The sequence below is a fragment of the Stegodyphus dumicola genome, chromosome 1 (assembly GCF_044657685.1).
Source record: "Stegodyphus dumicola isolate Sdum_Otavi_A_Nest chromosome 1, ASM4465768v1".
NCBI lineage: Eukaryota > Metazoa > Arthropoda > Arachnida > Araneae > Eresidae > Stegodyphus > Stegodyphus dumicola.
The window spans coordinates 1,343,799-1,361,914 of NC_140768.1; the positions used below are offsets into that span (position 1 = coordinate 1,343,799).

At 32.2% G+C, this 18,116-nt stretch overlaps 2 protein-coding genes and 1 pseudogene across 4 annotated transcripts in view; 1 reads left to right on the forward strand and 2 right to left on the reverse strand.

Annotated features, from left to right (window-relative positions):
* Positions 1 to 352: 352 nt before the first annotated feature.
* LOC146999033 (WD repeat-containing protein 82 pseudogene) lies at positions 353 to 6,144 on the reverse strand (annotated as a pseudogene). The gene is made up of 3 exons (XR_015039958.1): positions 5,648 to 6,144; positions 528 to 625; positions 353 to 423 (listed from the first exon to the last, which is right to left on the reverse strand). The product of XR_015039958.1 is annotated as a WD repeat-containing protein 82 pseudogene (transcript).
* Positions 5,334 to 18,096, forward strand: LOC118196196 (glycerate kinase). Its single transcript, XM_035367612.2, has 5 exons — positions 5,334 to 5,578; positions 8,876 to 9,233; positions 13,961 to 14,115; positions 14,260 to 14,435; positions 16,646 to 18,096. Exons 2-5 carry the CDS (start codon positions 8,881 to 8,883, stop codon positions 17,489 to 17,491), a joined length of 1,530 nt encoding a protein of 509 aa, XP_035223503.1. The 5' UTR covers positions 5,334 to 5,578; positions 8,876 to 8,880; the 3' UTR covers positions 17,492 to 18,096.
* The window catches only part of LOC118196197 (uncharacterized), a 33,484-nt gene continuing 33,159 nt past the window's right edge, over positions 17,792 to 18,116 (reverse strand). For both annotated transcript variants that reach the window (XM_035367614.2, XM_035367613.2), the window contains exon 7: positions 17,792 to 17,945. In XM_035367614.2, coding sequence (XP_035223505.1) covers positions 17,865 to 17,945 — 81 coding nt within the window. In that variant the 3' untranslated portion in view covers positions 17,792 to 17,864. The remainder of the gene's footprint in view (positions 17,946 to 18,116) is intronic.

The following is an 18,116-nucleotide window of genomic DNA, read 5'->3' on the forward strand; positions in this document are numbered from 1 at the left end:
GTAATACAAACATAGCAGAATTTGCTCATACATGATACTGCAATCTCAGCTTTACTTATTTGCACACTTAATCAGTTTCGAACATTTTAATTTCCAGATATATATGGAAAATTAGTAGACGACAACAACAACAACAAAAAAAAAAAAAAAAAAAACCTCTTTTTTTAAACAATATTAGTATTTTATAAATCTAGTAATCAAGGAATTCAATAAAGCATGCAAATATACATCCTTTTTTATGACTGACAGAAAATAAGAATTACACTGATTATCAAAACAAACAATTGCTTTTTCACATATTAACAATTCCACCTAAATATAAAAGAGAAAAACTTAGAATATTAAGACCATCTTACTTTTTTGTATGAGCTTGATAATATCTAATATATTTGTTATCATGAAGTGAAAGATACCGTAATGTATCTGGAAAAAAAAAAGTTTTACATTACTTAGGAATAATTAAAAATATTAAATCATTATATATAGACAATATAACATAAATAAAATTGATATGAAATTATACTTACCATCTACTTTTGTTGAACTATGAATTGCTGTGTTTGCTGCATGAGTATAACGAATTAAATCAACTCCATACTTCTTGCTATGAAGTGTTCTTTTGTGCCTAAAAATGAAGAAAAAAAATGGCAATCTAAAATTTTTGGAACTTGCGTGTTAATGGAGAAAAAGGCAAAATTTGTAATAAAGAGTGAATTGTTACAACTTTGGCACCATAACATCAATTCATCGCTACTGCAACTGTATGACACTGATTAGGGCGCTACTTTGGTAGACGGTTGCACGGATTTTGGCGAGTAATACAACTTATGGTAAACCCATTGCTGGATAAGTTATTTATGGTAACCGATACTTTGTTGTCATTATATTTAAAAAATAATGTGTTTTATTGTGCATAAATTCCGTGTTTTAAATATTATTTGTGGCTTCTAAATATTAAAAATCAATTTAATTTTGCATTTTTATTTGAAATAAAAATTTTATTGTTTATCATATTTTATGAAATTTTATATTGTGGATGATGTAAGCAATGACGTCACCTTACTTTAAAAGTAATTGGTTTTTATATGTATAAATTTATTCTAATGTTTTAAACATTATTTATGGCTGTTAAATATTAAAATACAATTTAATTTTGCATTTTTTAAAAAAATGATTTTATTATGTATGAATTTTTAAATAATTTTAATTCTAGGCGTGATGTAATAAGCTCTCTGATTGGTTATAGAATATTTGTGCATTAACGAGCTATAATCAGCTCCCTGATTGGTTACTGAAAATTTGTGCATTTCCGCGCTGTTTTAAAATTTAATTCATATCTTCGAATTCCTTGAAAGATGTCTTCAAATATGTTATTTAAATTATGATTCCGATTTTTTTTGTGCAATAAGCAATAGGTTAAATGACTAAAAAAATGTAAGTACATATTTTTCCTTTATTTTATAATTGTATACTTCAATTTTTTGTTGAAAAAATTAATACACTATTTTTAGAAATTGCTGAGATAATTATTGTCCATATGTTTTAATGTTAATTATATTCTATATAATGTATTTTAAAGTATTTGAATTTAATAATATTCTAATTCTTTTAAATGTTGGTATGATGGTTTTTAATTCAATATTCAATTTCAGTAATATTTTAATCTAATTAAACGTTGGCCCAATGTTTTTATAGCGGTGTTTTTATTCTCTTCTTTGCTATATGAAAGTAATAATAACCTTACTTTAGTATTTTATACTCATAGTAAATGTATTTATTTACACTTGCCTGCCATCTTAAAAAATGACATTTTCAACAAAAAAATTAATACATTACTTTTAACGATATTTATTTATTTATTTTTTAACTTTCGAATACTTTACTATGCGTAAAAACAGCATTTTTCAAGATGGCTGACGTTTGCAAAAATCGCGCCAACAATTCGGCCAACGTAAATCGCCAAAAATCCGTGCAACCGTCTACCAAAGTAGCACCCTGATTAGTTTTATGAATTCTCTCCCCCCCCCAGAATGGCGGGCACTTTCCTTAAACATTAGCAGAAGAGGTGGACATTTTTATTGTGAACACATGTAATAAGCAGCCACTGTTACCTCCTATGAAGGGACAGACAATTCACATCTATGCCTTCTCCAGGATTCGAATCCTGGCCCTTCGGTATTGCTGTTGGCTCTCCTAACTACTACATCATCTAGGCAACTTTAAGAATTCCTATAAATTGCAGTTTAAATACAATTTTTTTCCAGAGTTTATATTTCAATCATGGGTTTTGTGACAGCCCATTTTTTACAACAATAAAGCATAGAATGTTCATGGTTCTGTTAACAAACAGAAGTTCCACTTCTGACCATTCGAAATCCTTGAATTTTAAAGGAAGCTAAAATCAGTCCTAAAAATACCAATTTCGTGTGCTATCTTTGCTAAAGAGACTCTAGGGCTTTTTTTTCTTTGAAAAAAAGAACTCTTCGTTATCACCTTCGAATTCGATGCTCTGAACAATTTCTGGTTGTACAAAATGGCACCTAACTTCATAAGGTTTCTAAACTTTTAAATAAATGCTCTGATGACACAGCTACAACCCTCAATTACAGGGAGTCCAAATCAAATGTACCTATTTTGAAAAGTCAATTAAAAACAAAGTTTTAGCACTATGAAGGAAATATTAGCCACATGTGGGAACTGAATTCGTAAAGTATGGCGACAATATTTTTTTCTTGTGTCAGACACACCTGCGCTTTTGCTGAGTCGATGAACAGAAAAATGCCGTCGCCTCAAGGCACAAACTGTTCTCTGCTATGTAGAACACAAATCCGTAGTAAAAGTGTAAAGAATGTTTCAAACAGTTTTATAAAAGAAATCCATCCCAGACTAAGAGCATAAAACACTTCTCTAACGGATCCGGAGACGAACGAAACAGAAAGTGTATGGAACGGATCCGGAGGCGATTGGCGTTCACATTCTGATTCACATGTGGAAGATGTTCGACAAGCTTTCGTTTGGAGCCCTCGTCAGTCAGGCAGGCAGCTTCTGAATTATCTATGCCACGATAAACTATTCATGATATGCTACATTGAAAACATGCATATAAAATGCAGATTGTACAAAAACTGCAACGATATAATGGGCTGCAGAGTGCAGCATTTGCTGTGAATATGTTATCTAGCATCGAAAATGAACACAATTTTCTAAACCACATCTTTTTTTCAGATGAAGCTCAATTTTATGTTAGCAACAACATTAATAAGCAAAACTGCAGAATTTGGGCCTCAGAAAATCACTATTCATTACACGAATTGCAACGGAGCAACCCAAAAATGAATGTCTGGTGTCCTCCATCACTCATAGGACTATTTTTCTTTGCCGAGACGTCTGTGATAGCAACCATTTACCTGGACATGTTAGAAATTTATGCAATACCCCAAATGCAGCATTTACAATCTACTGTTATCTTAAAGCAAGATGGGGCCCCTCCTCACTGGGGCAAGCATGTTCGTGAATTTTTAGATACAACTTTCCCTAACCGATGGACGTCCCAGTTGCCTAGCCATCAAGATCTCCCGATGTTACTCCTCTTGATTTCATCGGGCTATGTGAAAGACAGTCTAGTCAGGGAACATCTGTGATATTGAAGACCTTCGTGCCTCCATAACCGCAGCAATTGCTAATGTGACTTCGGAAATGCTACACCGGACATGGCTGGATATTCTCAGGGTTACTAAGGGAGATCATGTGGAATTGTACTGATTGTTTAATAAAAATTTTATGAGCATTGATATCAAATTTTATAGTTTTCTTATGCTTTTAAACTCTGTTAAGTAACCTCTCCAAATTAGGTACATTTGATTCAAACACCCTGTATTTAAGATGGCTTGGCATGGTAATAAGTTGGTTGCCATATTCTGACCTAAACTGCTGTAAATTTTTCTTTGGTGATATCTTAAATGGATGTACCGTTCTCAGAAAAAGGGTACTTTTCCATTAATCACCTGCCACGCTTTTGGCCCCTACGAAAGAGAAGCCAAACAAAAGCTGAGACCCAATGATTCGGGAGACTATGTGTGTGTGCATAAGCAAGAATAATTAAACAAAAACATACATATTATTACAATAGTATCGCTAAAATGTGTTGCACGTGCATAATCAAAAAGTACCATTCAAAGAATTCGCATGTATACAGCACGTAGCACCAAAATATATTTGCTCATACTTTTTTAACAGTGAAAATGGCAAAACACCAATTTAACATTTTTCAAGGTTACACTACTAATCGAATCATACTGGAGAACACGAATCATTCTCTTTATGAAAAGTACCTTTGTTGGTTTGCTTCACGAAACCTCTTTATAATTATGATAAGATAGGAAATATCTCCAAAAATGCTTAGACTGCAAACCAGTGGCATAGCTAGGGTGGGGCAAAAGGGGACATCTGTCTCTGGGTGCAGCATCCAAGGGCCGCCAAATTAATGCTACGAAATTTTTTAATGAAATGTTTTCCATTCTTGACACACAGAAAGGGGCGCAAATTCTTTAGATATCTCCAGGCTCTGGAAATTCTAGCTACGCCTCTGCTGCTAGCCAGTTTTGTCAAGATTTGAATTTACGGTGAAATTACCTATGTTTATTGGCTTAAATCATTTTGCAATGACAGGATGCATTTTAGAGAAAGAACTAAAAAAAAAAAAAAAAAAAAAAAAAATGAATGTTCTAAAGTTCAATAATATAATTGATAGCAATGCTTTTTAAATTAATAATAAAAAAAACTCATTAAAAATTTAATTTCTCCTCTTACTAATGATTATTACACTAATATTCCTATAATAAGTTTGTTTGGATAACTGTAATCTGAAATCATAAACCACTGAATTTAGAAATATGAATTAAGATTTATAAATTCAATTCTCAGATCTTTTCAAATGGTTACCCCTCCCCCAAAAAAATCAGGGGAACTGGAGAATTCATTAATAAATACAAATAAAAGTACAATTTCAGAGATATTTTAAAAATTATTTTACTCTTTTATAGAAGGAAACTTTAAAATAATTCTCTGAAAATAATTTGTTTATGGGAAAAATTCTTTAAAATCCTAACAAGCGAATAATAAAAAAACGGGAGGGGCTTCACAGAACTTCGAAAAAATCATAAAAAAAAAGGCCTTCAGTTTTGTTAAAATACAAAAGAAAAAATTTATTAAACACTATTTTTTACATTAATAATAACCATACGTTTATCAAATAATCTGAAGCACTATTTTTATGTAAAATTCAGATTACAGTCACGACACCTTCAATTTCCCCATTGTGAAAATTCAGTCCTTCCACTGTTGGTTGTGTGTTACGTAAATTGCATTTTCCAAATATTAAAAGGGAAAATTCTCGTTTACTTGGATTAATAACTCCAGATGTTAAATAATAGTATGTAACATACTTTAACACCTTAAAACAATACGAACGACAATCTTCCTTTACATAGTATCACAACTGAACTTCAAGGTTACATCATACTTTTGTTTACAGTGCCGCCATTTTGACTAGGCCGGGATTTTGGAATATATTTGAATGGTAAGTGGATGCGTTTTATGTTTAATATTTGTTTTTAATTCATAATTTTGAAGAAATCTGATAACTTACGTTCCTCGTTCACAATCATAAATGACAATGGACTCATCGTCGCTGCTTGATATCAATGTTTCTCCGTTGTGTGAAAAGTCTATGCTGTTAATGCGATCAGTGTTTTCTCGAAACACTTTAGCTACTTTGAAACTGCGTACTACGTAATCTATAAGCTTCATTATGTGCATTTGGAAATTTTCTCATTAAGTCTTATCGAATAAGTGTCAAGTTCAAAGTAATGGAAATTATAAACTCAATCATGTTTTCATTTTTCAAAGTTCTCGGTATACACGCGCTTCCACGATTCGCCGACAATGGCGGGAAATAGTACGTGAGACGCCTATTTAAATTCGCTTTTCAAGAAAACTATAGTAGAAGTTGAAAAGGTTTGAAAATCATTAATTTATCGAGTCATTAGAAAATGTACTTATCCACGAAAAGCTAAATGCATTCGCCTTGTAATTTTATTATAAGGTTTAATATTTCGTCGTTGCCAAAGTAAAATTTATGTTCAAATGAAATTAACGAGTAGATTCTTAGTTAAAGTAGTAGTAATCAATGTTTAAAAAAGTGACCGAACATTAAAAAAAAAGTAAATGGAAAAATTGCATGTAAACAAAAGTGCTCTGGACAATGACATTCAAAACTTTCTGTTGCAAAATAAAAGTTCATATCAAATTTATCGGCATATGGTACCTCTGATGCTTATTATCCCTGGTAATATTCCTGACCATATTTCCGTCAAACGGAAACGGAACATCAGTTAATTATGACTAAGAAGGACGACAAAATATTGTACTTTTTAAAATTAGCCTTAATTTAACGCAGATTTCGACTGAAACTATACCAATTTCAGGGGCGATCAGACACAGGCCCATCATTTTCAAGAACAAAAAGAACTTTTTTTTTTTTTTTTTTTTTACTTAAGAAGAAGAGGGATTTATAACTGATTGTTCTCGAAATCGATAAATGTTTATCCAAAATGTCCGCTTTAACTCTTCCATTTGATGTTGAACTTATTATCTCTAGGTACCCGCAAAAAATCAAATATACTCAGAAGTGAACTATATTTCGATAAGGGAATGAATCGTTGTGACTTCAAATAATTCCAGAAAAGTTTTATACCCATCCATCAATTCTAGGAATGTTTTCTTTGTTCGAGAGGCATTCCATTGCATCACATTTCGTGTAACTCTTTGAATACTGCAGATGTCAATATTAAACAGTTTAATCCAGTAGTTATCATGCATTCATGATGCTGATATGCATTTAAAAGTTTTGAATAATAATTTATAATTGCTTAGTAGTCATTTTCATCAAACCAACCCGGAAATGTAAAAAAAAAAAAAAAAGTTTGGGTCCTCTTCATGATTTTCGTAAAACATCGTGAAACTTTAATAAACACGCATCAGCTGAGTGCGTCTGCATCACGCTTTTTCTCTTCGCTTTTTCTAATGTTAAATTAATAATATTTGCTCATAGATATAAAAACCGTTTACATAACCAAAACTTATTTCGACACATTATAACAAATCACAAAAATTTACAACGTACTAATATCCGTATTTATAATTCACCTTTGAGCATCATTAATATTGTAATATAACTGAAATTATGGTTTTATTATTGTTTATTTTTTAACTTTGAGTTTCAAACTTTACACAAATTGAAGGCTCTACCATTTTCTAAAAACAAATATTTCCATTTCAAAACAGAGCATATCTTCTTTAAGTGACTGTTGCATAACTGTTTCAGAGATTAAGGGCTGCTCAAGTAGTGAGTAATCACTTGGAAAAGCCTCTTCCGTGCATAACTGGTCCTGAGTAAACTGCATAAAAACATTCCAAATTATTAATAATAATAACACTAATAAAAATTCAAATTTTTATATTACGTCCAAAGGGGCCTTTTTTCATTTACACACATACACGTTTCGAGAGCATTTGGGCTAAAAATATTTTAAAACAGCGTATCTTTAAAATTTCTGATAGACAGTCTCGCGCGCTGGACATAATTTTTTCCCCGCACATTGTTGCCACTGCCGGCTTTGAAATCGTTAAGTTTGTTAATCAAAAGTTCGTTAAAGTTTTACAAAATATGAAATAAACAATAAAACAAATTCAAAATTCGGGCTTCCAGATGCCCGTATTCGAATGGAGGACTGCGTTATTCAAAATTGGATAGCTCTAAGTACCGTTGTTTTTTTCACAATGCGAGAATCATACATACATTTAATACTTAATGTAAAATCTAATACCCGCGGCATACGAGTATTTGTAAATTTTACATCACTGATAAGAAGTGCAGTTTCCACTCAGTTTTTTTTTTTTTTTTTTTTTTTTTTTTTTTGAAATATTTTAATCTGTGCTTTCAGATTGGGAGAGAATAAGTTTTGAATTTTCTTTTCCCGCGAATATTCGTTACGCATAATTTACCTGAGGATAAGCGTTTCTAGCTAATTAAAAGAACGTTCTATTGGATGACTTAACACAATTTTATGGACTTTCCTTGGCTTTAGAATTTCGGTGGTAGGGATTCCGTCAGAATCAATGCGGATTAGAAGTGGACAAAAGCGTACTTTTATGGATAAGATCAGAACTGTGCGCTTAATGAACTGAATGTGTTCTTTTTTATGACTCGTTGAAAGTGAATGTGTTGCCCATTAGCAATGATCTTGATGAATGAAATCGGGCGCGGAGAGCGAATTAAGGACGGTGTGCGAAGAGCGGAAAGAATCAAATAAGCAGCAGAATCTGGGGAATCCATTGAATCGAACCCCTAGCTTCATATACTGATTTCTGCTGTAGTTCTGAGATTCTCTAGAACCTCCTTTCTACGCAGATGTATCAATAAAATTCTAGAATAAATAAATGCTAAAAAAGCTGGGATATGATAAAAATTAACCTTGCTTTTAACATGGGAGGATAAATGTTCCTTTTTTCTTTAAAATGGGAATCGAACTTTCCTGGCATGATTCCAACAAGAGCTCTCGGTGGATGGACTCTTAAAAGAGCTACTCTCTCAATGAAGTCAATCGGTTCTTTAAATTAGTTCATGAGCGAATGGCACATCTCTAGTGAGGAAGAATGCTTTGAACGACACAGAAGTATTTGCCTAACATGCGTACAAATTTTGATCTATGTACTGATATTTTGATAGATATAAATCTATGTAAAAATTAGCAAATATACGACACGTTTGATGCCGTATTATTGTTTTACAAAAGTATTTTGTTTTTATTTGCAGCTCCCATGCTGTCTGGAATTTTTTTTAATTCAAGGAGACTGAAAAATACAGTGATCCTCGAAACGTTATTCAGAAAAATATCCATGCAAACGTTCTGTGAAGATTCCAGAAAGATATTTAAAGCGGCTTATACCGCAGTTCAACCTAGGAATTTAATACCAACAGCTGTAAAAGTACATCCAGATTATGTAGATGTTCAAGGCAAACAATTCCCACTCGCTCATAATGTATACATTGTGGGTTTTGGGAAAGGCGTTCTGGGAATGGCTGCAGCTCTGGAGGAGCTATTGGAGGAGCACATAGTTTCAGGGATCTTATCCGTACCGGAAGGAATCCAAGCTCTTCATAATTCAAATCAGTGAGTATTTAATTTTATGCTGTAATATTATGTACAAAACTCTTTAACAAGCATAAAATTCTGCTACAGTAGGATGGATCACATCTGCCCTCGTGTACTCAATTAAAATTTGGGTTTAGTGCTTAAAAATTTATATTTGCATAGAAGCTTTCTTCAACCTTAAAATCCTTACACCTTAAAAAAAATATCTATTGATTATGAACTAAAAGAAAACTTGAAAACCTGCAAGGATAAAGATCTTTTACAGTACATGAACAGTCATCGATTTATTATTAGAAAAGTGCAACTGAAGCGTACAGCTTAATTGCGTATCTGCAATTTTTCGCACCTTCCCCTTTTCTGAAAGTTTAAAAAATAAAGAGTTCGTAAATCACAAAGTGCAAGAATAGATGATAATACTGTGCAACATTAACAACCAAAATGTGCTCAGCAGCATCTTCCCACACAGTTCCGACTGAAGCGCAAGCGGTGAATCTTTACATTATGTCAACTTGGCGGTTTTTTGGCGACCAACCCTGCTACAGCAACCTGCTAGTTTTGTTTTGGACGCCATTTTGTTTTCATGAAGTAAAGGCATGTTTTTTTACTCAACATTTTTTTCCACAATCTGCTAGCCGAATTACGCTTATACTAGAACTTTTATGGAACAAAAATGCTTAATCATGACCAATATTAGGTGCGAAATTGGGAGAAAGTGCAGAATATCAAACGCCTTGCCGCGTTTTTAAGAATCGCACATACACGGTATCCATGTACTCGTCGACCTATTTTCACTTAAAAAAACATCCCAGAATTGCACAAAAATGGCATTGCGCACACTCTTGACTTTATCGATGCACACATCGACCTATTTTCACTTAAAAAGTCAAAGAAAATTGACAAAAGTCCAATTCTTCTTACTCTTGTAAAAAGCGCCAATCAAATAAGTGGGCGATTCTGCACTTTAGCAGCGAAATTGTTTCTAAGTGCTTATTAGCTAAAATCACGATCGGAATTTTCCGGAAAATGTCGCATTACATGTCTCATAATCTCTCATTTATCTGAAACAAAATAATCTGTGATTCAAACTGTATACTTCTCAGATTATTGCGAAAGTCCTAGCTAGTAACCTTTATCGCCTTACCAAAATGTCGCCAAACTACCCGTTACCATATTCTAAAGGTTAGCCGCGCAAGCATATAATCTATGTAATACTGATCAGTGGTTTCATAGCTTATACGCCGTTTAAATGGGAAAATATAATTTTCATTGCTGTGCACTTTTCGAATTGCAGATGATACTACATAATCCTTTTTCAAAGGTCTATCAGTTTTTGAAAATTAGGCTAGAACTAACGCCAGCATTAAAATGATAGATTTCTTTATTTTCATTTTGATGTAACCCAAACGTAATTAAATTACATAATGTTGGTAATATTTTTTATGCCTAAACGATCAATTAAATTTTGACGTACATACGAGGGCTGGAACTAATAGTGGAAACTTTTTTTTTACTAATGTTACAGAAGAGAACTCTGTAAAACTTTTATTGACCTCTGATGTAATCACCAGTATCATATACAACCCTTACAAAGGATATCACCAGTATTATATACAACCGCTGCCAAGGTTATGAAAGTATACCTGTAACAGTGCCTGGTCTCTTGATAGTGCGAATAGAGTGGAGAATAATGCTGAAGAATTTCTGCAGCAGCTTGGAAATAAGCACCACAAATGAGTTCCTTGATATTACGAACCCATAGTGACAGGGACTTAAATCAATATCTACTATCAGAAGACATCACAATCCAGTATCCTGGCTTTCTTCTGTTAGGAGGTGTAACCTAGATGCAGGAAAATGGTGGAAAGCACTTTCTAGCCTCATTGAGAAAAGATGTCAGTCTCAGATTGCGATACATGCATCTGAGCATTGTCCTGAAAAATGATTCAGCAGAAACAGTCTCCTCTCCTTTCGCATTGACATGCTGGTTTTAGGTTTTGTTCCAAGATTTAACAATAACAGTTCACATTTATGGTCTGCCCTTGGAAAAGCATCAAAACCTTCGCATTACAGGGCTGTGACGAACTTTTAATTCTCATGAGAATCTATAATGAAGCCACTCCATCTAGCATTTCAGTTTCATTTTGCATGACCTGGTCTACATGTGGTCCAAGATAAGAAACGGTGCAAAACCTCTCCTTTAGGTTAAAAATGCGTCATAGGTCCAGTGTCGGCTTAAGAAATTTTGAAGCCTTTCGCAAGCTGGGATATGGGTGCTCTTTAACGGAATGTTTTTTAAAATTGTGCTTCGTATGACATGGTCACACTGTTACATAACTTACATTAACTAATCATTTTATTTCTAAAGAAAAATATTGTTAGTAGTTTTGTACACTTTAAAAAATTTGTTATAGCCAAACGAGTAGCATTACAAGGTAAACAAGTAAATTATTTTAGAGAGTAAAGTTGTAAGTTTTTTCAACAACATTCATTTTACATACACTGTACCATGTGTTCCTACAAACGTCGGCGCGGTAACTCTTGCCACGCGCAGCACTAAGTGTTTTCTGAGAATGTGGCTTTGTGTAGTTTTCCTTTTCAATTCCATAGCATCACCTGAAACAGGAAGAATATAAACAAGGTCCTTTACATAACCCCATAAAAGAAATCACAAGGGGGGATGTCCGGGGACCTAAGAGACCATTTTAGCAAACATTGGTCTTTTGCTCCGCCATGACCAATCCAATGATTAGGTAGCTCTGTGTTCAAATATGCTCTAACATCACTGTGTACATGTGAGGGTGCACCATTTAACTGAAGGACAAAGTTCTTCGATTCAGTTCGTAACAATAGTATTAACCAGGTCTGCAGCATCTGAAAGAAGGACTCTCCAGTAACAATTTGTTCTTCAGAACAGAAAGGCCCATAAAGTTTCTTGTGACACATGGCACAAAGAACCTTGACCTTTGGAGAATCTAGCTTGTGTTCAAAAATGTTATGCGGGTTTTCAGTTTCCCAAATTCTACAATTGTGTAACCTTCCCATTTGTATGACATTTTGCCTCGTCCGAAAAAATGATTGAATTCACAAAAGGATCCTCTTTGTCCTGTAATGCACAACAAAACGGGAGTCTTTGTCCTTAAGATATAACTTCTGCACTAATTGTAGTCTGTATCTTTTCATGTTTAATTTTTTATGGAAAACGCACCACACAGTCGTTGTTGACATTTCTATTTCATGCGAAGCTCGGAAGACACTTTGTGGCATGTGCAGCAAGTGTCAGATTATCGTTTCGATGTTTGTAGGATTACACATGGTTGAAACATACAGTGTTTGTAAAATGAGTACTGTTGAAAAAACTTACACCTTTACTCTATAAAATGATGTACTTCGTTACTTCATAAAGCTACTATAAAAATTTTTTAATGTTCCCAGACTTTTGAAACATGCTGTATTTTTTGTTTGGATAGTTGTTATAACGTAACAGTTTCTACATGGAAAATTTTAAATATATAAAAAATAAGCTTCTATATATTTTACAAACCACTTTTAATCCTTTTTTGTTTTATGATACTATGTTGTATACACTTACTTAGTTTGATTTATTTTTAAACTTTTATCATCCTCATAATTTTGTGACATAAAATCACATAATTTTTTTTTTCTGACTTCTTTTCATTTCAGATAACGCTTTTCCACATTTCATGCTTTTTGAGCAGGAAACATTTTAATTAACTCATCCAATGAATGTTCAATTTGTCTTGCATATTTGTTTTTTTTTTTTCAGTAAGACGTTTTCATTTACTGGTGATCATAGCCAGTTTCTTTTTATCAGTTTCAAAAATTGCATTCCACTGAGGTTACCAATACCCACAAAAAAGAAGTATGTAGGGGCTCCAAAGCCTTGAAAGAGTCCTTGGATGTTCAACTGAAACAAAATTTACATATTAAATTTATGAAGAAAATAGGAACAGACTGGAACTTTTGCTTCCATAATAAATATATCTATATGTGTGTGAAAGATATCAAAATATGAAGGAAAATTTATTACCAAATTAAACTTAATTGTAATGGCTTGTTAAATTCTTAATTTTAATTGCATTGCAAATGCAGCCATTTAGGTCTTTAATTCGCATATAGCCCCTGAATACGATCTTCAATTTTAAAATGAAACATCTCGGTCAATTTTTGTCATTCTGGATTCAAAGGTTTCATACTTCATTTTTTAAGAGTATAAAATTTTCCTAAATGTAAAATATAGGAACCAGTGGAACGTATAAAAAGTGACTTCATAATTTTAACAAAATAGTGTTTTTCTCTCAAATTAAAATTGATTAATTTGGATCAAATTAAATTTAATTAATTTGGGATCATGTTTTGGCAATTTAAAACTGCCAAAACATGAGCATGTTTTGGCATTTGAAATATTTTTGTGACTGGAAATATATGTCTACAACCAATGGTTGCAAAATAAAGACCGTGTAAGGACCTTTGTAATCCAAAAGTCGCGGACATCAAGCTTTTAAAATGGATATTAATGGCAAACTATTTCAGTGAATGATTAATGCCAAATTATTTCAGTGGATGTTACCCCTATATTGTTACAAGTAATATATCATTTTAAATTTCAGATGCAGTTTATGCCATTAGCTTTAAAAACCGTTTGGTTAGTGCAACATGCATTTCATGAAAAATTAAAGTTAAATTCCAAGTTCATGCAAATATTTTTATATGTATGTTCTTCACAGTGGAAAGCAGAAGCATAAATTAAAGTCCTGTATCCAGATTTTTGAAGGAGCAGCTAATAACATTCCCGATGAAAAATCCTTATTTGCTGCATCGAAGATATCTGAGCTTGTTGTTTCACTCAATCACTCACATCTGCTTTTTGTATTGATCACAGGTAAGAAGTTAATTGCAGTAGTACTATTAAATAAGCAAAGAAAATCAGGGTGAAAGTGTAAGGGTGATTACACATAAATATATATTTTTTGACGAGAAAATTCGATTTTTTATAATTAAAAATCCCTACCCCCCTTTTTTTCAGGAGGAGGTTCAGCTTTACTTCCAGCACCTAAACCACCTTTAACATTATCGGAAAAACAGAAAGTTATAAAACTGCTGGCATCTAAAGGAGCAACTATTGAAGAAATGAATGCAGTTCGTAAAAGACTGTCTTTGCTGAAAGGTGGCGGCCTGGCTGAAATAGCAAAACCAGCCACAGTAATAAACTTTCCTCATAAAAATATTACTATCTTTATATTTAGAAATTATAAAAGTACATACAGAAGGTGCTATTGCTTGATTAAATGTTATCAATCGGTGATGTTTGTTCATGCAGTACAAAGTCCGAAATCCAAACAGATCTAAATAATTATTGTATGATCAATAATTTTGCTCTGTAGCTACCATTTTCCTTGGTCATTTGCTTAATAAAATGGCATAGTTATAACACTATCTGGTCAGCAAAATTGACCAAAATGAAAAAGAATATTATTAGCAAACTTTTTTAAAAGGAGACGACTAAATTGTAGTCTTTAGCTAAGTTGCCAAATTTTGATAAAAGTGAAAAGTTTTAAAAAATTAGGTTATTAAATAAGGAATTTTTTGATAGGTTTAGGAAAAAACTAAGGTCAAGGAAACAAGCAACAATTAATATTGTTAGTTTTATGGATTTTTTCTGTTATCTGACCTAAGACACATCCTTCCAATTATGAAAATGTTTTAAATGAGGCAAATATTCATGGTTTGGCATTTTAAATTTTACGAAATCAATTTTGTAAAAATTATGAAATCTAAGTTTTTACACATTCCTACAGTCTGTACTAAGGAATATACATACTTGACTACTACTACTACATTTATAAAAATTCGTTTGGCATACAACATGTAATAAAATTATAAATTAAAGATACTACAACATCATGAAAGAAAATCATTGAATAGCATTTATGGGGGAAAAAATCACCTCAAATTATTCTAATCTATTTATTAACCAACCACTCAATGCAAATTGAATAAGGTTTTAAGGTATTTCATTGTCAGTAACCACAGCAATAAGTCATTTGAACTACTGCAATGTGCCATTTATAATTTGTACATTATAAATTGGGGAATTAAGACAATCAGATTAAGTACAGTGCAGCATTAATAAGGCAGGATCAATTTTAATACACAGAAAAGTGAAAGGTAAATTAATTTTTATAGAAAGAGCTACAGAGTATAATTATATTTTAGTATATTCAAAATTACTACAGTCAAAAGTCGTTAATTCGGACACCCATAATCCGGAATGATCTATAATCCGAACCTCAAAGCTACAAACTTTCTGCGCATGCGTCGCATTCACGCATGCGCACAGGTGTTTACGAGAGCGCGTAAGACCTTTACGGCTGCTAATATGTTTGTGCGCATGCACATTTAACGTGTAACGGAGGTATAAGCTGAGCTAAAATTATCTAATTCAGTTAATGTTGCAGATTGCGTTGTTCCTTAATCTTCGAATTGGATCCGGCTTATTATTTTTTGCAGACTGTTAGAGCAATTTCATAAAAGTAAGCTTGAACTTTCGATTATGTCAAATAGAATTTCCGATATATATTTACTAATATGTAATTTGTATCTACAAAGCGAAAGTATGTTTTGAAATCCGAAATCTGTTTATCAATTCCACGCCGAGGATTGGAAGTTGATCTGTCAGCACTATCCTTATCTTCAGAGCAGATGTTTTTATTTTATTTGGCTTATAATTCCTTACTAAGTGTAGTATTTTATCTCGATGTACTCCGTTTTGATATGATTTAAATCAAGTTCCTTGTCATTATAATTCGCTTCCGATAGTGAAGAAAGTGACCCAGAAGTTATTGAAAACGAAAACATTTCGATTGACAAGTAAGTCGGTATTCTCGGCACAGCAATTAATGGGACTTGAACAGCGGAACTTTGTAACTGAACAAAAAATTATGTCTGTTTATAGAATTAAAGAGAAAGTATTATCACATAAACCGAAGCAACTTAAACAGCTTACATTGAAAGAAATGTTTAATAAAGTAAACAAATAAATATTAAGCTTTTTTATTTTTTTTTATTTTGATACCCTTTAGATCATAATTGTTCTTTATTTCATAAATTACGGTTTCATATGTTTAATTTTATAATTTCTGCATGCCATCTTACCAGATTTAAACTGATGATCTATAATCCGGAAAAATCGATAATCCGGAATCGCCGAAGTCCCGACGAGTCCGGATTAACGATTTTTGACTGTATTAATTTTATCCACAAAAAGAAGTAAAATTTGATTTTTAAAGGTACATGGGCAAATAAAGTTCATTCTAAATGTGGAAGAATAATGCTGCCTAATTTTAATTATAACTATAGTAAATAATTTAAAATGAATATAATTTCTCACAATTAAAATTCCTTTCTTTTAGGTTGTCAGCCTCATCCTGTCTGATATTATAGGCGATCCGCTAGATTTTATTGCCAGTGCTCCTACAGTCAAAAACACTGATGATCCAACTCTGCCAATGAACATAATTGTAAAATATAACTTGACAAATGATTTACCACCTTCTGCAATTCAACTGCTGCAGCAAATTCCAGATGAAGTAAAATTGGGAAGTACAAAGTGTTTTGATCATGTTAATAATTATATAATAGGAAATAATATGATTGCTTTAAAAGCTGCATTTTTAGAAGCTGAAGAAATGCAATACACTCCATTTATAATTACAAATTCACTTCAAGGTACAGCGAGAACTATCGGAGAGAAGCTTATAATTTGTATGGAAGCAGCATTACAGCAAAACACAGACACAGTCTTCAAAATTTGTAATGAAATTGAATTACAACCAGAATTAGTGTTAGATGCAACTGCACAACTAAAAAACAGCAAAAAAGGTATATGCTTGCTTTTTGGAGGTGAAACTACAGTGAAAGTGCATGGGAAAGGCGTTGGAGGTCGTAACCAAGAACTTGCATTAGCTGCAGCTTTACAACTTTATTATAAACAGTTCAAATATCGTATTACACTATTAAGTGCAGGAACAGATGGTATTGATGGTCCAACACCTGCTGCAGGTGCAATAGCTACTAAAGATGTAATAGCAACTGCAAATAAAGAAGAAACAGATGCAATTCAATTTTTAAATGAAAACAATTCATACACCTTTTTTTCACAAGTGGGAAAAGGCCAATGGTTAATAAAATCAGGGCATACAGGAACAAATGTTATGGATATTATTATAATTTTAATTTCCAGAATAAGGAACTGTTAAAAGTAATACTATTGCAATCCTTTTACATTAATTCCAAGTAACATATTTATAAAGTACTATTAAGCTGACTGGTAATATTTTATTTTTGCAGTTACACATGCTGTTTTGAAATTCTTGAAGCAATTTACATCTTGAAAGAATTCTCAAAGAAACATTTTAATTCCAAGAAATGCTATATATATAATTTTGAATCTGAATCCTGTATATTGTCTGTTGTTTTTATGTTGCTGTATATCTGTTTTGTTTTTAAATAACTTGTTATAATAGATAAAATAGGTTTTATATAACTTGTTATAATAATAAAACTTGTTATAATAGATTTTTATTTACAAATTCTGTAAAACTATTTTTTAAAACATATTTTGCTTGCAAATTAAGGGTCCACAAGTTGTTTTCTCATTGAGGCAAGTTTTTCTTTCCATCTCTCTTTTTTCTTATCTAAGTTTATGGAAAGCTATTAAAAGAAAATAGAAGAAGATAAGTTTAATTAATTGTAAAAAAATAAAATAAAATAAAAGACGTAAAGATAATCAAGCATGATAAAGAGATAAAATGAATATAATCTTGAGTTAAAAATAAACATAAGTTTAAAATAAATAAACAAATAAATAATATTGTACAGACT

What these genes read in the sequence shown, in the direction of transcription:
- LOC118196196 (XM_035367612.2), top strand. Translation starts at nt 8,881, where the DNA reads ATGCTGTCTGGAATTTTTTTTAATTCAAGGAGACTGAAAAATACAGTG. An exon ending in GCTCTTCATAATTCAAATCA is followed by an intron (nt 9,234 to 13,960) that starts GTGAGTATTTAA and finishes TGTTCTTCACAG; the next exon opens with TGGAAAGCAGAAGCATAAAT. An exon ending in AAATAGCAAAACCAGCCACA is followed by an intron (nt 14,436 to 16,645) that starts GTAATAAACTTT and finishes CCTTTCTTTTAG; the next exon opens with GTTGTCAGCCTCATCCTGTC.